At 39.2% G+C, this 23,944-nt stretch overlaps 3 protein-coding genes and 1 long non-coding RNA gene across 7 annotated transcripts in view; 2 read left to right on the forward strand and 2 right to left on the reverse strand.

The window, feature by feature from the left end:
* The window catches only part of tpcn1 (two pore segment channel 1), a 53,144-nt gene extending 50,935 nt beyond the window's left edge, over positions 1-2,209 (reverse strand). The window contains exon 1 of the mRNA XM_042487678.2: positions 1,477-2,209. Coding sequence (XP_042343612.1) covers positions 1,477-1,567 — 91 coding nt within the window. The 5' untranslated portion in view covers positions 1,568-2,209. The remainder of the gene's footprint in view (positions 1-1,476) is intronic.
* Positions 4-7,238, forward strand: drc10 (dynein regulatory complex subunit 10). 3 transcript variants are annotated; one of them, XM_088076819.1, is made up of 5 exons: positions 4-351; positions 3,266-3,899; positions 4,058-4,279; positions 4,380-4,451; positions 5,080-7,238. In XM_088076819.1, the coding sequence occupies exons 1-5, from the start codon at positions 341-343 to the stop codon at positions 5,359-5,361; spliced, it is 1,221 nt and encodes a 406-aa protein (XP_087932945.1). In that variant the 5' UTR covers positions 4-340; the 3' UTR covers positions 5,362-7,238. The 3 variants fall into 3 exon arrangements, with proteins under 3 accessions (XP_087932945.1, XP_087932947.1, XP_087932946.1); XM_088076821.1 differs by lacking the exon at positions 4-351 and adding an exon at positions 2,397-2,537; XM_088076820.1 differs by lacking the exon at positions 4-351 and adding an exon at positions 2,561-3,176.
* Positions 3,405-18,587, reverse strand: LOC148189770 (uncharacterized). Of its 2 annotated transcripts, XR_015776456.1 has the most exons (7): positions 18,425-18,587; positions 11,896-12,031; positions 11,692-11,791; positions 4,668-4,746; positions 3,954-3,969; positions 3,770-3,854; positions 3,405-3,667 (listed from the first exon to the last, which is right to left on the reverse strand). It is a non-coding gene; the product is annotated as an uncharacterized LOC148189770 (long non-coding RNA). The 2 variants fall into 2 exon arrangements; XR_015776455.1 differs by lacking the exons at positions 3,405-3,667; positions 3,770-3,854; positions 3,954-3,969; positions 4,668-4,746 and adding an exon at positions 10,413-10,787.
* Positions 8,716-17,284, forward strand: cfap73 (cilia and flagella associated protein 73). The gene is made up of 7 exons (XM_042487495.2): positions 8,716-8,865; positions 8,973-9,105; positions 10,586-10,678; positions 10,769-10,960; positions 12,698-12,919; positions 13,033-13,191; positions 13,278-17,284. Exons 1-7 carry the CDS (start codon positions 8,828-8,830, stop codon positions 13,404-13,406), a joined length of 966 nt encoding a protein of 321 aa, XP_042343429.2. The 5' UTR covers positions 8,716-8,827; the 3' UTR covers positions 13,407-17,284.
* Positions 18,588-23,944: the final 5,357 nt, after the last annotated feature.

Consider the following 23,944-nt stretch of genomic DNA (forward strand, 5'->3'; position numbering starts at 1 on the left):
ACACACATGCAGCCCATGAGCACTAGGGAGGGGCGGAGGGGTGCACCCGGTCTGCTGAGGCAGCAGTTTCTCAGACGGGTCATTTTGTAGCTTATATGTGAGGAATACAAAGGCAGCAGGATTACTATGTTGAGTGGATGCATGGATACCCATACGTACTGCGCGCGCACGCACACACACACACACACACACACACACACACACACACACACACACACACACACACGTGATGTCAGAGCGTGGTAGACAATCTCTGCTCTCCATTAAAGCAGTGTGGCCTGGACGTGCAGCTCGTATGTGTCTGACTGTCAACAACATGAAATAGCTTCAGATTTTGCAGATGCATATCTGGTGAGTAGATGAGCATTCTTCTTATGTGTTTATTTGGCAAGGACAAATGCATGACAAATTCCTTCATAAGAAAGTAGATGCTATGCATACAGGTTTCTAGCCAAGGCTAATTTGCAACCCCTATCCCTGTTAGGCTTTCAAAATTTTAACTTAATCTCATAAACTATAAAGCTATATTATCATATACAAAATACTATTCTGTTACTACTATAAATATTTATTTAAATAAAAACAAAAACAATAAATTGTAAAGTCAAAAATAGATGATCAACTCTCAGACAAGAATCATTTTAAAAAACATATACCTTTATGTGAGCTACAGCATGGCTTAATGAGAATTTTTGTTGGTCTCTGTGCACTTGATCCTTCATTCATACAAAAACAACCAACCAGCCTACATTTGGTTGCCAGTTTATCTGGTAAAACCTCACATAAACTAACTTTATTTAAACTTATTAAAGAGGTGTTGATTCGTTTTGATGTCGTTCTTGAGGCTGTAGTTTGCGTTAATCTTATATATGTTATATTTTATGTTATATACAGTACATATGAAATACAAAAACAAACAACAAAATTACCTTAAAAAGTATGTTTTTATTTTATATATTTCACTATATTTTTTATGTTATGTAATTTTCAATATAAAATTATGACAGGACTGTTTACATGCAGGTATGTGTATATGGATATGTGTATGAGTGTGTGTGCTTGTATGTATGTAAGTGCGTGTGCACACGCGAGTTAATAATTAATTAATTGAGGAGTCACTGAGAAGGGGTAGGAAACAGTAAGTTTATACTTCTTACTCCTCCTTTTTTTGAACATATAATTCCTTGAGTTGTGTAAAGATTTCATCCATTTCAGTTACTCTTATTTTGTTTTATTTTGATCTTTTTGTGTTTTATTTGTTTGACATGTCGGAAATAAATACCAATCAGTCAGTCAAAAGTTGGAATTTGCTGCAAGGTTGTTAATATTAGACTGCATTACTTTGACCTAACCGAGAAGATATGATCACAATGATTTTTGCTTTAACTGTACATCCAATGATTCACGGGCCTCCCCTTACATACATACAGTTTACATAACTCCCCTGTGGCTGAGGACGAGGACATGACAACTTACTTTCGTCTCCTCTCTCAGTCTCCTCGTTGAGCAGCCCGCTGTTTGCTTCGTCCCAGGTTAAGATGAGAGGCACATCGTCGTCAGACTCCATACTTGCAGATAAACAAGCTGCAACCAGCCTCGATTAACTAACGTTTAATTAGAGATAATCGTAGCTACCAACTTGCTAAATAAGTACGCGTTTAGTTCCGAAAACAGCAAGACAATTGCACATCTTTGGTGCTCACAGCTAGTCCTGGGCAAACAAACCGATACTTTTGTAGGCTGCTGGGATGAGAGCTAACAACCAGTTTAAGTGTCTCTTTAAATGCAAAATAGGAACGGGTGGCTTTCGAGTTGCGCACAAGGCCTGTCTGTTGCAGATTTGGTCTTTGTCCTGTCACAGACGGCATCTGTCACCGAAATCAACTGGTTCGCTGTCACTCGGCATAACAAGCTGAGACTGATCGTCTGTGTCCATCACCGCATCGTCACCGCACACACGGCTTCCTGCTGGAGAACAGACGCTGTGCCGGTTCTGATATCATTCAACCGATAACTAAGTTCACCACTTCTGTATCTGGATCAAATCTTCCCGCAAGACACTGAACCGGACACTTATTAGCGCCACTACAAAAGCTCTACAGAGTGCAGATGGATCAACAAACATTTGCGACACTGAAGCAATTGACGGCAGGCTGAGTCAACGGTACCAGTTTTTCAAAATAAAGGTCTAGATACTAGATAATGCTGTGAATCCGTTTAATTGAGGGCAGCCACCATCGATATAAAACGTCTTTCTCATTCTTTTTTCTCATTCTGTCAGATTCATGTATTATTTATCTATTCATTTATTTAAAAAATAAATGTATTTATAGATGTCCACATTATTTTTATGCCTCATTTGTCACCCGTGGTATCTTAGCAACAGAGGACAAATGTCAACATGTTCTGCTTGCGGTCAACGTACGAGTCGACATACGCTATCTTATAATATACATCTAAAATATTACAGGGTAAAGTCATCCTCCTCATCAACTTAAAACATTTTCTTAAAAAAACTAAAACTAAGTAACTTACCGGTAAGTGTATATATGTTACTTATGTTACTTACATATTACATATTATTACTTACTAACTTACATTAATGCTATCTCATTCAATGTAATTTGACTGCATACTGTCGTTAATAGTTTAACTAATGACAAATGTAGTTAATGTGTCAATGTGACTGAAGGCTACTGTAGCCTGTATTACATAATATTACATTTCCAAGCTATATTGCTTAATGTAAGGTGCTATTCATCAATTATGAGGAGGGAGGGGTTGGTGTAAAAAGGGGGAGGCTTATCAGATATTTGTTTAAGAATAACTGAAGACTACTGGAAATTATTTTATTTTGTATTTATATAATACCCTGTAAACCAGTGATTTCTAACTGGTCCTGTCATAGGGTCAGATTTCTCCTTAGTCCAGATTAATTCAAGGTCCACACATTACCAGTAGCCACATATTCAGTTTTATTTTACAAAATGTAAACAATACGCTGACTTAAAACCAAAGGAAATTAAAGATTTTGCAAAAATAAACAAAATAAACTGATAAAGTACAGTCCCTAAAAGAAGCACAAGTGGATTGGTATGGGAGCACAAAGAGGTACATTTATATTGAACTAAACTAGCTGTACTGAAAGCAAAGAAGTGAAGGAAGAGGATAATATTGTAAGTAAATACAGACACTGCATTTTTAAGTATCAAAATTTTACAACACTAATGTTTTGTCATGGTTGACTGTTTTCCTGCCATCACAGTGTCAGTATGTCTGCAACGGTGCTGGCCAAGAACCAGCCAGAAGATGCTCTCAAGATCCAAGAGCTGTCACAGAGGAAGCTGCTCTCTCCTGAGGCTCAACACATCTCGAACATATTGAAAAACTGCATCAGTCAAGTTGAGACTGCAGCCACTCTTCCAGCTGTCCTCCTTAACAGTATGTCTAGTGTTGTGGACAAGGAGTTGAGTAGGGCACTTCAGAAGCACCAAATATTGCATGAAAGGCTGGAGTCGCTCATGGGTCTCAAGCAGGAGTCAGGCGAGGGACAAGAAGAAGTTTGGGAAGCAAGGATGAGAGCACAGGCTCAGCTTGAGACGGACATCAAGAACTCTGTCAGGGATCTGCTCAGGATCATCCAAGCCCGTCCACATGCAGTATGTGGCTTGAGGTCAGAGCCAGGTGTGGAAGTAGGGAAAGGTGAGAACATACTAATCAGAGGGCTCAAGAAGTTTCACAGCCATGTGGAAGAAAAGCTGCTGCTCACCAATCTGGATGAGGAGGAGCTAGAGCTGATTCTCCACAAGCAGGTGTCTTCATCCTTTGCCCAGGATCTGGAGCGCGTGGTTTCACTGGAAGAAGGAGTCGCAGCAGCCATTAAGGAAATAGATGCAGAGGTGAACGAAAGTAAATGTTGAAAAAAAAGACCCTTACTTACAAGAGAAACCTACCTCATGCATAACTTGCCTGGATGCAGTTAGAGAAGAAAAAAGACAGAGATTTCTTATTTAAGCCATTGTATCTCACATTTCCTCTTTTTGCCTTTGTATCCCAGATTTCTCAGGCAAATGCTGATATCAAAAATTTGCAGAGTGCCCTGAAAGGGGACAACAGACAAGAAGAGGATATGCTGCTTCTCGCTGACAAGCAGTGTCAGATACACATCAAGTCAGCAAAGATGAAGCACGCCAGTATGCAACAGGACATCAATCAGCTGACCAGTCAGTTCAACAATATGATCCTTGAAGACAGGCAGACAGAGAGAGTGATCCAAGAGGTCAGTGTGGTATCTCTAACATTTCACAGTAAAGGCATTAACACAGCCTATTTAAATTTCATTAAATCCCATGTCACTGTTTATGTTTTTTTCCTGGCAGAAAAATGAAAAAGTGGAAACAGAAATTGAATACTTGCTCCAAACCTTTGATGATGAAATACAAAAATACCAGGTACAAAACTCAGACAAAGATGCCACCACAAATTGCCAAAAGAAACTGGAAAAAAATACATATTATGCGTGCATACTCTTTACATTCATTCATGGTTCTATTGAGGCTAAGTCAATAAGGTGTTTGACATGGCAGTCTGTTCTTGATCTTGTAGGGTAGTTTAACCAAATAATCTGAACACAAGGTCTATTTACTAGCTTTTTCCAGAGCTTTCACCTGCATCTCACAGCCTTCACCAGTTGATGGTGATTTGTCAGTCCATGAGCTGAAGAGGAGCATCTGTTCCGTGATGATTCTGTAAAAATACATTAAGAACAATGTTTATAAATATAATAGAATAAAACACAGAAAATCAGAAATCCCATTAGAGAAGCTGAAATCATTGAATGTTTGCCTTTTTTATTTAATTAAACAATTTTAACAATAAATTTCCAGATTGGATGAAAAAAAAGTCAGCTCTAAAAACACAATTGTAATAATTTAAATGTGTTTTTGTCACATCTCTGATTTCATTTGTTTAATCTTCTAATTTTGTTTGTTTTTACTACTCATCACTATCCACCATTTCCTCTCTCCTCTCCATCCTTTCACCCCTCAACACCATCACTGCCACCATCACCTGTCTCAGGCCAACCTGGAGTTGGTTGAAATGGATTACGAAAGAAATATGGAGGAGCTGAGGAAGCTAGAGGAACCTTTTTCTGACCTAGAGGTGGAGTGCAACCAGATCCTGGAAAAGCGTCGTCTGGCAGAGGAGAAGAGAAAGGAGGATTTGAGGGAGCTAGAGTTAAAGACAAAAGCTGCTATAATTGCCCAAGCCTGGTGGAGAGGCTACAGCACTCGCAAAGCCTTAAAGAACAAGGGCAAAAGCAAGAAGGCCAAAAAAGGCAAAAGCAAGAAGAATAAATAAACCAGTTTCACGCAGGCACACACACTTAACCTGCTGAGTATGAATGTTTTGGAAAGATTTTGTGAAAAAGAGCCTGTTGGGCAAATACTATTATACTCAATATTCTGTATGTTTTTATCATTTTTGTGCTGTTTTAATGAAGTATTTCATGTTTTAAACTAGTAATTAGAATATTTTTTAGCAACACAATATAAAGACCTGCAGCACTTTTTAACTCTTTGTGAACAACATATAATATTTGAATACCGTGTTGCTGTGGACGTTATCAAAATAATCATAAATGTTGAAATAGCAGTAGATGATGACATTTTTTATAGTGGAAATCCAGACAATTGTTTGAGGGTTAAGTCGTCTTCTTTGGACTCTGTGGGAGTGCACAGACCTGGTGACGTTTCTGTGACTCTGTCAGCTTCCTGTCACCTGTTTTGGATCACTGTTATAATTTTTGTTAACACACTGACTTTAATGACCTTAACACGTTTCCAGCATCGCTCAACTCAATTTAAAACTAAAAACAGGTCTAATCAGCTGAAATAACTTATCAAAGGATTCATTTGGTGTACCAGCTGCAGTTTTCTTTTATGACCACAGGGTGGCGGTACAGGACCTCATGTTCTGATGATCAATTGTCAATAATACATTTCATTTATTTGTACAGAGGGAGCCAGGACGGCTGCTAAATTGTCTGATATTAAAACTTTGCAAGCCTCAATCCACTAATAGTGTAGGAGTATTAATGTTAGGGCTTCAACTAACAATTAGTATTTTCATGCCTCGAAACATAACTGGAGGGGATCTCTGATTAATTGATTACCAATTTGTTTGTCAGTTCATTAATCCACTAATTGATTAGCAGCGATGGCAAGGTTGCTTTTGAAATGTAGGCTAATGGGTCACAGATTACTTTACCCTGTTTCAAAAGTATTGATTAATGTAATGATTGTCATTATTTCATCAAGTAAAGTAACTTATTACATTAAAAAAAAAAAAAAAAAAGTCCAGAAATCAGCTATGCCAAAATAAGGTATTCCTGCATGGCAATAAAATGTAAAGAAACAAAATAATTGCTTTATTCTCCATATAAATCATTTACCAAAAATAATATATACAAAAATATATATTATTATGCAATCCCTTTTGTAATCACCAACATTATAATTAATAACTGTAGTTTAATTAAGAATTTTTCCTCAGTAAACTGTAACTTATTACAACTACATTTATTTTGCAATTTAAGTGGGCTACATGTAACTAGTTACATGTTAAAGAAAGGGAATTTTGTGCATTTTAAATTGTATTCAACTCCTGGTCTAATTCAAAATTACAGCACATTTTTTTCAGAATGCTACTGACAAGAAAAAGAAAAAAAAAATGACAACTGCTAAAAAAAAAAAAAAACATCTCTGTTTACATAAAGAAGGTAACCACAGAAAATCCTGCCAGTGCTGGATAAGTGCTGCAAGATTTTCCATGGTCATTTTAAGGAACAGAACAAAGGACCTGTTATAAAATGTTTCTCTTGGATTTTTTTTTTCTTTTTTTGTTCCATTTGAGACTGTGTATGTTCAGTGTTCAGTAAATGAATGTAGGCTGTGCAACTAGTTACCTTTAACTAGTTGCTTCCCAACATTGCTGATTGGTTCATTTTTCTGCTTGGTGTACTTCCCATCCTGAATTATTTACTTCTTTTTTGAGGAATCATTTGTTTTTCTCTTTAACTATAGAGGAGGTCCATTGTTTAGGCCTGTGGCTTCTTGTCCTCCTCTGACACATTTATTCTTATTTATTCACTATCTGGATTTTAGGCAATTTTACTGTGTGCACAACAAAATCTAGTTGATTCATTTTCTGCTAATAAACTGATAAATATAAATGGCCCAATCTTTTCAGTTCTAATTGAGTTTGACTTAGACCTATAGATGAAAACGGTCAGTGTGTAGGATTTGGTTACATCTGACTGTATACACATGACCTGTGCGGAGCTGCTGCACTGATCTGCCTCTTGGCAATGATGCATCGGGACAACAAAGCTCAAAAGATGAACAACAAGCAAAAAATTGTGATATGGACTTCCTGTCATTGGGCAAAAGTGGCCCCTGTGCAATGTAAACTGAGTATCCTTCGCCTTAATGCCTACCTTTAAGTTGAGAGTAGCCTGTAGCTTATCATTTATTTAATAGGCAACTATCTGGATCTATCTGGATTATCTGGTTTTATTTGTGTTCAAGTAAATAAAAAAAATTCTAGTTTTTGACAATGGTGAAATGTATGAAGTAATAATACTTTGTTACCATACTTAAGCATTTTTTGGGGGGACTATCTGTACTTACTAGAGTTTTTATCTTTCTGTCAACTTTCACCTTTAGTTCATTACATTTCGTATATAAAATGTATTACTTTTGCCCCATGACATATTCCCAACCTCTCTATTTGCAACAAAGTAGGGAATGAAGGGAGGAGAGTACAAACAGACAAATGAAGGGGAATGAAATGGGAGGGAAGGGAAAACTGGATTTTGTTCTTTACATCCTTCAAGATCCATCAAATAAGTGTAATATGGTGTGCATGTTAACCTTAATAATTCTCAGAATTCTGTCTGCTTGTTTTTTATTACTTGCATTTACTAGTACTTTTACTTTCAATACTTAAAAATTACATATGATACTTAACCCTTTGAAACATGGATGGACATTGGTTCTTTTTGTGCTGTGCTGAGATGTCTTTCACAAGCTATTTAACCCTTGAACCCTAAGAAAATTGGTTTGATTTCTTTTGAAAAGATTAAGAAAAAGGCAGTGAAACACTTACTGCACATACTGCAAGAAATTAGTAGAAGGTAACAATGACCCAAAAACTACATTTTTTTAAATAAATAAATAAAAACTATATTTTCAGTTGATTTGGATTGTTTATTTATTTTCAGATGTCCTGCTAATTTTTAAGCCAAGTCTTGTGAAGTTGCTCAGTGTTTTCTACTCATGTTTTTGAAATAATTCGAACCAATTTGCTACAAGGATAAATACTGTAGATATCAGATCCTTTAAGACTTTTTCTCAAGTAATATCTAAAAGGTGACTTTAACTTCAACCAAAGTCATTTTCTGTAGGCCACTTTCACTTAAGCGAGGCTTTTATGTGGCCTATTTCATCCACCACTTGTTATTGATTCATTTTCTGTTAATCAGCTGGTTAATGGCCCGGTCATAAAAATACAATGGCCTTCCTCCAATCGTTTCCGTTCGAAGACGAGTTTGTTTTACGGATTAAATTGAAATAAAAATCTTGTTTTTTTCTTTTGCACTGAAATGACGGACTGTGCCTTTAAAAGTTCCTGGTTTGTGTTACCATAGAAACGGTGGGAGGTGGATCCGAGCGCCAGCTGAAAGTTTACAAACTGCATCAGGAGGAAGAGTCCGCTAAAAGTTACAGACAGTTATTGAATCTGCGTGTAAAGCTGCAGAGACAGCATGAGCGGTGGGAGCGGCGGAGAGGAGCGGTGTCCACAGTGAGTTTGTGCGGAGCGGCTCTCGCTGGAGGAGCGTGTGAAGCCGGGCCAGAATCAATGCGAGCGGTCAATGTTAATAACTCTCTACTATGTTTGTGTGTGAACAGGAGGTCGCCTGCGGGGGCAAGCGGTGTGGTGACAGGAGGACCTTCACATAACACGAGCTTTGCCCACTTTGATCTGCTGAGGAAACGCCGGGAGCAGGAAGAGCTTGACGCAAAGCTCAAGGAGCGCAAACAGGTGAAGAAATAACTGTTAGCCATCATAACTTCTCACCTCTAACGTCTAGCAGCTTATAGGGGAGACCGGGGTTGGTTTGCACTTAGCTATTTTCTGGTCCTTTGCAGGAGCAAATCTACTGGGATTTGCATTTGGGCAGCAGTTGCTGCCAGCCCTAAAAAAATGCCTTGCCACCATATATATATTAGGGCTATCAAACGATTAGTATTATTGTTATTGTTATTATTATTATTATTTTTGCAATTTGTGATTTTCATAATTATTCACTAAATTTCAATAGTTAATTACCATTAAACATTACATTAAGCATTACAAACCAGTTATGAAGTCCATATTGTCTGGATTAGGATGTTTTGTTTTTTTTTTTTAAAAAAAGTCTGCATACAGTGTTGGAGGAGGGGCCTTATTCATTTCTATGAGAGCTGCTCATTGGCGCTCAAAGCAAAAAAGATCTTTCTGTGGGTATAAAATACCCGGATGTACTGGCCCATAAGGCATGCACACTGGAGACTAACTGCGGCCGAGCGTGGCTGAGAGTGCCTGAGCGGGTAACTTCTGCTGGTGGTTCTTTTAGACTTTCCAAATGCTATCAAACTGCATGGCTTGAATCTAGATAGTGAAATGAGTCATTTCACAGGGGTTTTGACACTCACAAAAAATTATTGACTGATTTACAGACATCTCTTTCCCGATGTATGTCAAGTCTCAAAGTCTCTCTAGGCCAGTGGGCATCACATGACCGCCCCAGACAGTGTAATTACACTTTTGGCCACTGTGTACATTTTGCATCAGAGCTTCATGCACTTTCTTGGGGCTTGATGGGTACACATTTTCATTCAGATATCTTGAGGTCAGAGGTCAAGGAACGATTGTGAAATGGCCATGCCGATTTTCCATCCCCAAAATTTAGCCTTACTTTGGAGTGTTGTTCAGCCCTTTTCCTGAGAAGCTAGTTTCATATACCAATATCATTTCTCTACTTTAAAAACCCGCTATAGCCTCTTAAAGACTGTAATGTCAGCCAGCGATTAACATAATAAAGGAAACAGTGCATTATGTACAGACCTTAATCACATCGTGATTTATATTGTTACTCAATTGTTACTGTTTTGTTGTTGTTGTTGGTGTTGTTTGAATTAAATGTTGTAATTGTTTTTATTGGTTGCTTTGGGGGGTTTTTTGTGACTATTGTGCCAATCATCCCCATGATGGAGCTGTTTGGCGCAATTGCAAAACATGACTTAAAACACAAATCACCAAATTTTGGAAACATTTGTGTACATTAAAATGTTTATTTATAGCTGAGACCTCAACCTTTCATTTGCTAGTTGGAACATTCAAACATACATTACGGCAGAGAAGTACGGCAGAGAGTGAAAATGTTTATGTTATTATACGTCTTAATGCTCACTGTCCTGACTGACCATGCATCATAAATATTTATCATTTGTTTTTGCCTGCTGTGTGTGTTTTTATGCAGAGGTTGGAGAGTGTGCAACAGTGCAAAGTTGAGTTGCAGAAGAAGTTAGAAAAAGTAAAGGAGTTACACTCCAGCTGTGATTTTCTGCTCAAGGTACAGTGAGGACGATTTGTCACACGACTCCTGTGTTAGACTGTAGCAAGATATTATTAAATTAACCAAACTTTCCTTCTCTTGCTGCAGGATGCAGATGCTGATCGAGCTGTTGAGAAAGCAGAGAGGGAGAGGACAGAGAGGCTTCATCTGGCTGGAAAGATGGAGAGGCTAAAGGTGGAGCATGCTAAACTGATAGAGATGAAACAGGAGCTACAGCGTCAGGTGCAGAGACACTCTGTGTATCCAGACTTCATGGAGTGTGTGGTCAAAATGACAAAGGTAATGCATAGATTTTTACATGGCAGAAAAGCACGTGACTAACTCTTCATTTTATCCATCATAAAAATATACATTTAGTACTAAGCCTTTTTTAAACACCCAACATCTCATCTCCTGTACTTCCAAACTATAAATGTTAAATTTGATTTTTTGATGCTTTAGAAGCATAAAATGCTAACAGGTTCCTCCATGCAACCCCTTTGGCATAACACACATCATTTGTAAGAGAAAGTTTACTCCAAAGCTTTTTTTGCGTGAATAAACTGTTATCCTAAATCTTGACTCACCTTGACTCTTGATGATGTCCTTCACTCAGGCTCTTGAAAGTCCTAAAATTTCTTAAATTCAGTTTTGTAAAAAAAATAGCCCTTTAATTTTAATTTTTTGTTTAATTTGAATTTGTGGGTCTTAATTGCTACATACATTTGATCTAATTTTAAGGTGAAGTATGCAAGATTTAGGGGATTTCATGGCCTTTAATAGTCTAACTTCTCTCGGCCATAATGGCCTCAGTGTTAATTGTTAAGGAGGTTTTTATAATAATCCACTGAGGTTTCTTCCTCGCCAAAATAAATGGAACAGGTGATTAAAACTAGTAAAAACAAACAAACAAATAAAGCACTTTCACATTACAGATCAGTGTATCTCAGACGCTGTTGGGCAGAGATGAGTGGCTCGCCCACCACATCGTGTGACAGCCCCTTTTCTATGCTAAGTCAATGTGTACTCACCTTATATCTGATCCAGATGTTTAGGAGGTTTTTTTTCCAAGAGCAAGATTATTTGCTGAGGTCTCTTCCACTCCAAAATTAAGGGACCCAGTGATTTAAACTGGTGGAAACACAGAATAAAGTAGTTTCATGTTACATATCATGCATTTCTGATGCTGTTTGGCATGCAGGCTGCACATCCAATGCATGCTAATGTGTGCTCACCTTTTCCTCTGATAACTGGAGATCCAGATGTTCAGGAGGTTTCAACCGGAATATCCGCAGAGGAATCCACTAGAAACAGTAAAGCAGTTTCAAATCGGTGTAACTCCAGCGTTGCGCTTTGCGGATGAGCTTCTTACTACGGTGGTTGACACAAAAACGCAAATGGCTCTATCAGTCTGGAGTTTGGTTTGCCCATTTTGGGCTGCTGTAGAAACATGGTGGTGCAACATGGTGATCTCCATAAATGACCCGCTCCCTATGTAAATATAAACAGCTCATTTTAACGTAACACAAACTCAACAGTCCTTATTTTCAGGTGATTATACACTCAAGAAAACATGATTTTTACACTTCCATTTTTGCCAAAATATCTCCTATATCCCCCTAAACACACTGGTCCTTTAATGTAATTCATCCATCTTTTAATTTATTTTTTTATCAAAATGAATCAAACTCTACATTTCTGATTGTTGCAAATCTTTAAAACCTGCCACTGAACCTAACACTGTCGTTTTACTTAATACTTGCACTTACCTGTGGCAAAATGTAAATTAAATAAGCATGTGAAAAATGTCTTTAAAACCATTCAGTTTTAATGTCTGACACCCGTAAACACCCTGCATTCACTTTGTTTATTAGCCTTGCTATGTAAAATAACACCTCTGGCTCTTTCTCCCTACAGTTTTATTTCAGAAAAGTGCAATAGTTTGTATGATGCATGCAGAGGTGTTCATGGACATGTTTTAAGTAAATAATCAACTTCAGCTTTGGTTGCTTCACCTTGAACGTGTGTGTGTTACAGTTTGATAATGTGCAGGAGCTCACTGGTCATTTAGAGAGCCTTCTTCACTTCAGAGACCATCTCTATCAGAAAGAGATTAAGGCGCAGGAGCAGGTCCACCAGCAGAGGAAAGAACTTCGGAAACTAGAGGACCAGCATCGCTTGCTGCGACTGCAAAAAAACAACCAGCTGTCCCAGCTCCAGACTGAGCTAGAGAAGACGTGCTCTGAGGCTCTTATATGGGTAAGATGCATGACCCCGGGTCAAAGTCCAGCATCGGAGCTAACAACAAATCAAATGTTGCTTAAAGATTACCGCCTTCAGTGTGACATTCATTTGTCCCCGTCTTCACGCAGGGAAGGGAGTGGACCCACATTGAGGAAACAGCAGCAAAGAAAACACTAACACTCGGGAAGATTAAGATGGCAACCCTCAACCTATATGAAATGATAGACGACAAGGTAGAGGGAGAGGAGTCTGTGGATATAAATGACACAGAGAAACAGCTGGACAAGGTATGTACCGACCCCGACAGAGCAGACATGCAGACAAACAGCCAGAGCAACAGAAAACTCAGTTTTTCCTGCTGTCTTCTTTTTAGGCCAAGATTTTCATCAAAGACCACCAGGACATAGTGAAACAACATCAGACTCCCTTGCAGAAGCAAGATGGAAAGAAAAAAGAAAAGTCCAAAAAGCGCATTGCAACTAATATTAAAAAAACTGCTTAGTTTAACCTTAAATTTAAGTTTCCAGCAGCTTTTAAGCTGAATTCACTAAAACAGCATTAAACAGTTCATATAAAGTTTGGTTATGAGTTCTAATGTAAAACTCAACTGTAAACTTGAAGACAATGAACTTCAATAAATCAATGACACAACTAATTTATCATTTTGAGATGGAGTTCTAGTTTGATCTGATTTTACATCACCTTATGGTTTGAGGTTTTTTCGTTCAGAATTTAGCAAAAAGATCTTTGGCTGATCAAAGAAACATGGAAATCTATCAAAGATACTGTAATACTAAATGTACTGTATTTAAACTACAGACTGGGTTTCTAGAGAGTTCAGGCTAAAAATATTGCATGCTGGGAAGTATGCTAATAATCTACCATTGTTTCTTGATAAACGTATTAAGTTTAGTGAGTGGTCTGTAGGATCCTCTTTGAGCTCCTCTTTGTTATTAAGCTGCAAAATTTGAAAACAAAACTACAAGAATCACGGCTCTGCATGCGTGTGTTCTCAGGGGCCCATAGTCTCATAATCTGTCCATTTAAACTGCCCATACAGGATTAAAAATCAACTGAAAATGTGCGCACAGCATGAAGCTCAGTGATGTGACCACAGAAACATGACTTTCAGAAGTTTGATTGACAGGTGTTACCACAGGGAGATGTGTGATTTTTTCACTGTAAGCACAAAAATCACACTCAATGTCACACCTTTCTGTTGCTGACGCTTTGAATGATGCCGGACAGTGCACGCAAAGCACGTGGTTACACACCATGCTCCTCGCCATACACTAGAGTGACAGACACAGGCAAACATTATGACACTGTGCTGTAAACATGTCAGAAACGAGATCAGTTGTGTGAAATTATTAAGGCTACTTCGGATCAAAAGATGTAGGCCTAATTTCTGTAAGCGTTGTGAGGGGGGAAAGATGAACATGACATGTAACAAATATAGCCTTCATCAAACCAGGGAAACTACACAACATCATACACCTCTGGACCACAAGTGCGACCAAAAGCTTCCAAAATGTCTTTTACATTATATTTGAAAAACCCTAATGTTCTCATGAGCCCTTTCCACAGAGAGATTGTGCTATAAGGCTGCTATGAAGTCCCTTCTTTATGCCTCCTTTGTATTTTCACACAGAACCAAACAACAGTAGCATCAGTTTGTTCCAGTGTGTAATTTTAGACAGCATGCCAGCATTACAGAATACAAAGAGGCCTAATGGACATGACGTTTAACACAACAGCGTCAGCTTGTAGTATGACAATATACATGTCGGCAGCGCTTCACAAACAACAATCACACAACATGGCAATGATAACCATTTACTGTCCCCGTTATATGGCGGATGATCTCATTCTCTGCTCTGAGGTGAAGGAGCTCCTGGATCTTATTGCTTTCCCCATTTGTGCACATTTACATCAGCTGTTCTTTTTCTTCGAGTTAGCCACTAACAGCTTCTTTCTAAATCTCCCGCAGTGGGTCACACACATTACACACAGTTAAAATGTCACACTGTCCTTCCTATGGTCTCATCCTGCCAGTTGTCCTGTTTATACAATTTAGGTGTTGTTACTATGTCCTGTGGGAGCTTAAAGGCAAGACCAGACTGTAACTATGAGTTGTGATAACGCAGCAATGTTACCACATTGAACAGGCATTGTAAAAAAGGCTATAGATACCAAGAACAGTGTGTCTGCCAGAAATCTTAACAATAACAAAATGTTGATTGCCAACAACTAAAAGTGCTTGTATTTGCCAATGACAGGCTCAGATTGTTATTAAAAATGTCTGACAACTTTACAGAAAGAACCCTACAAAGAAATGAAAGAAATCTCTCCCAATGTGGGACCTCAATGTGGAATCTATTTTAAAAAAAAATGTTGTCTCCCAGTCACACAGACACAAAAATATGAAAAATATGGGAAAAGCTTTAAAAAAATACTGGTATTCCATACTTCTTGCAAGTTGAAAGAGACCAGGTAGCAAAGTGTGTGTCCTTACAACAATTAAATAATGACGACACGTGTTTATCTGGTGTATTGTGGTAGAGATCTCAAGTAAGGGCCACAGTCTTTGACTCATTTCTGATACATTTTTGGGCAATGAGTTTAGAAGAATATATGACATGGTTGTATCGTCTATAAAAGTCCAAAACTAGTAGTCTCTTTTGCCTTTAGTAATATTAATCACAAAGCAATGAATATCACCACAACATTCATGGCTTTCTTCACACCTAAAATATCTTCAAAGGCTTGTTATCACCTTTGCAGTAAGTAAGAACCATACAGGATTGAGGTCATGGTAATCTGACATTACATGTTCGTACTGGAAGCACGGTGCAACATGGTGATGGAGGGAGGTGCCATTAGCGTGCTTAATGGAAATGCTGTGTGCTGTTATTTTTGCACAATAATTGCCAGGTGTGGCGAAAATGGCGATGCTGACAGTTAAAGCAGCGGAACCAGAAAAATGCATCTGATGTAAATGTGTGTCATGTGTACACACACATACACATGCAGACACATGCACAAAATGAGCAGATGGAATGGAGAAAAAGACAGAGAAAAGGCATGATCGAAAGGCAGTGAGGGGGAAAAACAACAACACAGATAGCTGCAGGCAGAGATGCTGTATCCATTTTTGATGAATGGACACACACACACTTACACACACACACACACACACACACACACACAGCACTTTATTAATACTAATGGAATGATGCTATTATAATAAAAGCATGTTGTGTCAGGTGATGGGCACAGTGTGAGGTTGAGGAGATGGAGACATAACACCCATGTAAACACCAGCAGACCTTTTAACAGCTGAGGAGGACAAGGAGAAGAGGAATCAGTGTGAATCTCTAATGGACGGCACAAGGACAATAAAGCGTAGTGGTAGCACTGTTCATTATCATTATTATGTTCTCTTAAGTTGCCCATATATTGTGTCAGTGCATCTAAAAAGCTAAATTCTAATTCTAATTCCTTCTTTTAAGTGAAGTATCCAATAAAAATATCCAACAGCGTGCCATTTCATCAAATAGAAAAATAATACTGTCTTTCTGTACCATCTATAGGCATTTTGTTAGTGTTCATATTTGAGATATTTGGAGGCCACTGGATCTTTAGTTTTCGGCTTCATCATTCTGGCCATCCACTTGTGGCCCTGAGGTGCAGAACAAAGCAAGATAGGAATACTTTTTGTACCTGCTGCTATTGTACTATTGAACAAAGCGAGCACAAGATGATGCACTTGACATTTTAAGCTGTGTGTGAGTTCTTATATTCTTGATACCATTTTGATATTGGATGATACTCGTTTTTGATGGTATTTTGTAAGTCTGTATTGTTGTGAACACAAATGTATCCTTGCTTTCTAAGAAGGAAACCTTGAAACCCTGAAAACTGAAAGCTTAGTGTCATCTAAATGAAGAGATTTGTGGGTTTGCGCACTGCTTGTCTGTTAATCAGCTCCTCCGTGGTATTCACTTTACTTTGCCTGGGGGCCACAGGTCAGGGGCTAACTAATATATAATTATTAATAATATTTATCAAATAAAATGAATAAACGAGAAAAATCCAGTTGCAGCAGCCCCCTCCTCTGCACAGGTTTAGGTGTACGCAGGGTTGTTCTAGGATTTAAGCATATTTAGGGCTTAGCTTCTTCAGATGTTGACCATTCTGTGCTTTTATTAAGCTGTCAGTTGCTTAATGATGCGTTAAAAACTTAAATAAGTCCCTTTTTTATGTTATCAAGTTCTTGTTTCTGTTCATTCCTACTGTCTATACTCTGCACAACTGTCGTCCTGTGGCTCTGATTTGTATTTTGTCTTTAGTACCTTACTCAGAGGAGTTTTTTGATTATATAATTTGATTTCACATATCTTTATAATTCATTTTTGCTTGTAAAATTGGGATGATGTGCTATTTTGCTCTTGTGTTTATTGCCAAGCTTCTGTTTATACTCTTAATTGCAAAAATAATAAAGCATGATTGAATACTCAAACCTATAAAGCCTTGACTTTCACTGTAGCTCTCTCTCTCTCTCACACACACACACACACACACACACACACACACACACACACACACACACACACACACACACACACACACACACACACACACACACACTCTCTCCCACACTTGAGTGCACAGGTAACAAACATTTAGACATCCATAATTAAAGGTCAACAGTGTGGTGCAAACAGATATTGAGAGGAAGTCTGTGTTTATGCTAATGCCTTGTCAGACAGTGAGGCCAGCGACTCTCTGACACCATCTATTAATAATGAGACCAGATCACAGAAATGCATCAAGTATGAACCAAACAATGCTGCAACTGGCAAACAGCGGCATCTGACAGCAGGCTGAGCGAGTGCTTTGAAATCGGGCTGCGTGTGCACACGGTGTTTGGCCAGAGTGGGGTGTGTGAATGGATTTGTTTGTTTATTGATGTTTGTGTTTTGTGTTTGTCTCACAGCAGTGGTCTTGTCTGGCCTGTTTGCAAACATGCTTGTACACAAGTGTCTACACGCCTGCAGGAGTCGAAATGCAGGAAGAGAGAGAGACGCCTGCTAGAGGATGCTTGGGCCCATAGGACCTCTACAAGATGCAAAACATTCTTCTTAAATTATTATAGCCAGGGCATCTGTTGACCCTTTGACACCTGAGCAAATTGGCTTAGTTTTTTCAAAAGCATAGGAGGGGGTAATGAGCAACTTTAAGAAAATTACTTAAAGCTAATTTAAAAAATAAAAGCACTAGTGCAGTCAGGCACCAGTAGAGTCCACGTCAGTTATGTTTTATTTTAGTAGTCCATATGGATGTTTGACACCGATCAATGCTGATGGTTCTTATAAAAAATGAAAATGTAAATGTAACTAAATCCAGCAAAAAAATATCAAATATTTGGCTGCCCACTAACAAGAATCAACACAATGCAAAATCGATCCAAGTTAACATTGCATCACTCAAACATCTATTTAAAACAAAGAAACTCACATTTTTGCACTCAGTCATTGTTGCCAGGGAGTCCAGGGCTCTGCTGCAAGCAGTGCAGGAAAGGTCTCACACCTGAACTCAATCCTCTGTGTGTAAGCTCTCAATCAAGCCAGGCTACTCCTCCTCCTTCCTGCTCCTCATCAGACACCTCCTACAGGCCTGGGCTGCGTTCAGCCTTGACAAAACGTAGCAAAACTTTTATTTAAACAGAAACAGTGGTTGGTTGAACACCCTGCTGTGTTACACAGTCACAGTGCCTTTTAATACTGTGGGGTTTAATTCAGTTCAGCTCAAATGACTTTAGTGGCACGGAAAATATGTTTAAATTACCAAAGCAATTGTGAAATGTAAATTAAACATGTAAGTACAATAAGTAAAGATCTATTAGACATTTTTACACGTCTCTGCTGATTGGGTAAAAACCTGTTGCACACCACCCGCTCCTCACAGCACTCTTAGCCCTGTTTTTCCTGGGAATTTAAGGACTTTGGTTATTTTATATGCTTATTCTACTATTTTTGGACTCATTATAGTCCTATTTAAGTTTGACTACTTCTTCAATAATTGATTTCTTTGGCCACTTAGATGTAGCAGAAATAAGTTGTGGACAAAGCATTGACATATAACCTCCTTTCAAGTTAATATGGTAACCTTATTGTGAAGCATTTGCTATCCCTCAGGTGTTTTTTAGAGCTTTTTCACTATGAGAGCGATGAGAGTGAACCAGAACAGTAAAGTGGAGGGCCAGACGGATAAAAAAAAATGGGCTGAAACCACAGACTATTAGAATAATGGCTACCATGACATCACGTGTTGGTTTGTGGACCCCCATTTTGGAGCCAAAAGTGACCATATTTGGGCAAGAGGCTGGAGTGGTGGAGGAGTGAGGGGGAATCTGACTGAAAAACTGCGAAACACTATGGCAGACAACTTGTCAGTCGAAGTGGCCGAGGCCTTAATTTTGCATTACTTCAAGCTTAAATAAAATGTAAACGGGTCTGTCTTATAAAAATCCACCCCTGTGGAGTTGTCATGAAAATAAAAATTTGCTTTAAGACCAAAACAGCTTTTGTGCCACACTGTTTATCTGTAAAGTTGGGCATTTTAACACGAGGGTCTACGGGGATTGACTGGCCCCTGGAGCAAGCCTCAAGTGGTCACTAGAGGAACTGCAGCTTTTGGCGCTTCTGTGTTGACTTCATTCTTCAGCCTTGGAAGTTGGGGAGCTGCAGGATTTGGGTGACAGTTCTCTATAGGTTTCACGACCATTCACTTTGTTTTAATTTTATCATTTCGCAGCCTGCATTGTTATTATGCAAATATTAATCATGACTGGCTACAGTCCTTTTTTTTAGAGGAAAAAGAAAAAAAAGGATCTTATTTTTTTCTGACATTGTGGACAAGATTGTGGACAAGATTTTTTATTAATTAAAAAGAGGAAAGTTTCTTTGTTAAAGCCATACTGAATTTACATTGCAAAAACTTGGACTCATGACTTGACTGTTGTTTAAAATCCTGGCTACAATCCCAGGCACATGTACAATAATGACCTGACAACGTTCCTTTATTCAAAGACAGTGAGGGGCCACAGCCGGTCTGTACAGTGAGCAAACAAAAAGAGCGGCAAAGTAAGTCCTGCTGGTAGTGATATCATTATGCTGTGTGTCCTGTCTGGACAAGGGGACCAGGGGAAGGTCAGGGGGAATGGGTGTAATCTCTTGACTGAATAGGTGTGTCACTGTGCGTGTGTGTTCATGTCTGTCTGTCTTGCTGGTTGTGTTTTCGTGTATCTATATTTGTGTGTATGTGTGTGTGGAGGATTAGCGTGCCTCTTCAGTCCTCTGGCTGTAATCAGACGGGACATTGGCTCCATGACGTCCCACAACCCCCACCACCACCCACTGCGGGAGCGCCTCTATCCCTTTCACTCTGTCATGTGTGTTTGGCTGCTGGTCTTTGGACCTCGGCGGTATGTTAGGAGTTAAAACAATTATTCTTGCTCACATCACAGTGTCCTTTTTAAAAACTTTGCTTCCACTGGAGAGAGTGACAGGAAAAGCAGGGATCCTGAGACATGACGGCAACATAACACAACCAAGATATCCTGCATCTGATTTTTTAATTATGTTTTCATGTTTATGTCTTTCAGTTGAAATTTTCCTTAAAACTGGCACTGAGCTGTTGATCTGGTCTAAAAGCCACAGTCTGAGAGGAAAGGATCACGCAGCTCCATTGGAGTGACGGTTCGAGGGTGGTCAGATAAACAGCCATCTCTGATCAGGTTAGTCTGAGCCCTCTGACCCTGGACTGGCCTGTCTGCTGTTAGTTTGACCCTTAACCTCTCCCTTTGTCTTTCAGACGCAACATGCAGGACAACCCAAGCACACACACCCGCACACACACTCCTACTTGGCCTCTTATCCTTGACAGCCGTTATGCTCATATTAAGATCTACTTCAGTGATTTCAGGGCCGTTTCAGCCATAAACTCTCATTTAGGGGGAAATTAGCTTTGAGTCGCCGTCTTGTTTCTATACTGTGCTTAACAGCATTAGACCATTCTTGTGGCTTTTAAATAAACAACAAGGATGGATAGTATCATTCAAATAAACCTCCACCATCCTACTTTGTTGCACCATGCGTAATGGCCAAACATTCATTGTTTTACATCATTGTACTGCCATTGTGCTGCCCTCATAGTGCCATAAATCGCTTACTGATTCTAATTACAGATACTTATGGCTTAGTATACCAACATGCTGAAAAAGATTGGTTTGATGCATCCATTAACTCGTTTTACAACAATGCACTTTCAACTTTCAAATCCTACTCGGTCTGATGAAGCTCTAAAAACACCTGGACATGCTTTGGTGAGGGACAGCTCACCCAAAAATCAAAAATACACATTTTCCCTCTCTCCCGTAAGGCTATTATCAATCCAGATTGTGTTGGAGAAATCAGCCATAGAGATGTCTGCCGTCTCTCCAATACAATAGAAATAAATGGCACTTGGCTTGTTGTGCTCAAAACACCAAAAAATTAATTTGAAAAATTAACAGCAATATCTCTTTCCAGAAATCATGTCGCAGTAGAGATAATCCAAAGACATTGTTGTGAGCAGTTTTATGTAGGAACTACTTTCTATCTACAGAACTTCACCCGCCAAACTTATCACATACAGAAGGACGCGTGAATCTACTCATGGACAAGAGGCTCTTTCTCATGACAGCGTGAGATGTAAACATAAATGGCACCCTCCATTGCTGAGCTGTAGCGTTAGCTTGCTTAGTGTTGCTAGGTGAGGTAGCAGAAGATGCAAACTTGGCAGGTGTAGTTGGGGAGAAAGAAAATAGTTCCTACATGAAAGTTTTTCAAATGTATTTTTTGGTGCTTTGAGCACCACAAGCAAAGTGCCATCTAGTCCCATTACATCGAAGAGAAAGCAAATATCTCTACTGCCGATATCTCCAACACTCTGCAACTCACGCCAAAACAATCTAGACTGATAAATAGCACTACGTGAAAGAGGGAAAATATGTATTTTTTTTTATTTTGGGCCTTGAGCCTCTGAAATATCAAAATTGCTCAGAAGCTTTCTCTACTTTCTGTGGCATTCCAGTGTAACAGCTGTTCAACAAGCGCCACGCTAGTTAGGAGGGACTGAGCTGTCGCTCTTTACTGCCACAGAGATGGAGCACCGTCGGACCCATAGAGACGAACCCTAATCAGCTTTACCAATTACACTCCATCTCAGACCACTTATTCCACACAAAATGGCTTCACTAATGCCAGACATCACACAAATGTCTCTCAGTGTCCTGCAAGAGACTCCAGATACACATTTATAGATTCAAACCGATAGCTCAGACTAATGAAATAAGCCATAAATAAGTCTTTCAAAAAAGCTTACTTTGCAGGAGAAATCACTCCGTGCAGCTGAGGAGAAGCAGCTTTAACAAACAAAACAGCAGAAACATAAGCCCTCCTTAGCAACCCTCCTAGTTTAGTTGCTGTACAAAAATTTTGGTCTTCAGGCCAAATGTGTGACATTTAAAAATGTCAGTCTTTCTCTGTTTTGACATGCAGTGTCTCGTCAACAAAAAAAGATGTGTGTAAGTGGTTGTTTGTGCTCTGTGTGAGTTAGAGGCCAACATGGACTAGAAAAATTGGCTAATTTGAGAAAAGGAGAATAGGGAGTTGGAAGGGTTGTGTGTGTGTGTGTGTGTGTGTGTGTGTGTGCGTGCGTGCATGTGTTAGGGGGCAGCGTTGGGGAGATAACGATAAGCACCACTTAAGCTCTTTGATCGCAAAGGTTCATCCATCTACTGTCTGACTAGTGTGTCTGAGAAAGTCCTCCACAGATGGATTAAGGTCCTTCACACACACACAAACACACGCACACAGTGTTTAATGTTACTTTACCTCTTTACCAAAAAGCTTTATTCTCTCGGCTCACTTCCAACTATACAGAAATCATCACAGAGCTCTGTTACTGTACGAGCAAACATGAAGTGATGCAATCCATCTTTATGGTCGGAGGCCCCTACATGGGACCTCACTCTTTCTCTCTCCCCCCTCTACTCCCCCTCTTTTCATCCTGGGCCGAGGTTGTCTGGAGACGAAGGGTTAAGGAGGAACAGACCCTCTGAAGAGCTGCCTGCTTAACCTCTGACCTTATGGTGTATGAGAGAGAGAGAGAAAGGAAGAAAGAGAAGAAGAGAGGGAGGTCTGACAACTGACATATAACCACGCAATTAAATGTAAATACACCGAGTTAGAAGTTTAATGATTTAGCAGCCTTTTCTAAATAAATCTCTGCACGTCACGTCCATTTGTTCTTTCAAAATATTGTAAACTGTGAGCAGGTGTAAGGTGGAAGAGGTTAACTTTGCTGTGAGAGCCACAGAAACATGAGATGTCAGGAGAGAGAGGAGGGAGGGCAAATGGCAGTGTAGACTAAAGAGAAAGGAAGCGGGGGAACACAAGAGCACCCTCACCCTCCTTTGTCCTGCATCCCAGCAGACCCCACCTCTCTCTGGGCATCAGTGAGGGGGTCCAGCTGGTGGAGACTGCAGATGCCAAACAAGCTGTCAGAGATAAGAGGAGGCGGACAAGGTATGCACCCCAGCACCCACACCATTCTGGGGGGTTTGTTACTGAGTAGAGAGTCAGAGACACTGGGGTCCCTTATACTTGATAAGACAGCACACACACAGTATAAACAATGAATTACTGAATGAGATTGTTGGACACTTTTGGATCAAACATTTGGAAAAGGTGCAGGCTGCTGTTGTTATCACAGTGTTTCCCACACATTCATTTATTTGTGGTGGGCTGCTACAATTAAAACAACTGCTTTCACAAATACATTTTCAATATCTGGAGCTGGATTGTTTATTAGAAGATTTTGAAATATATATACTGTTATTTATAGTACCACATGCAATATGTTTACATGACGTTAGAAAAGTTTAATTATTACGTTAGTCCGGCTAAAGCTCAAATTTTAAAATATATAAAA

This window comes from Plectropomus leopardus, chromosome 4, assembly GCF_026936395.1.
Source record: "Plectropomus leopardus strain MGB_pleo_1.0 chromosome 4, ASM2693639v1, whole genome shotgun sequence".
Lineage (NCBI taxonomy): Eukaryota > Metazoa > Chordata > Actinopteri > Perciformes > Serranidae > Plectropomus > Plectropomus leopardus.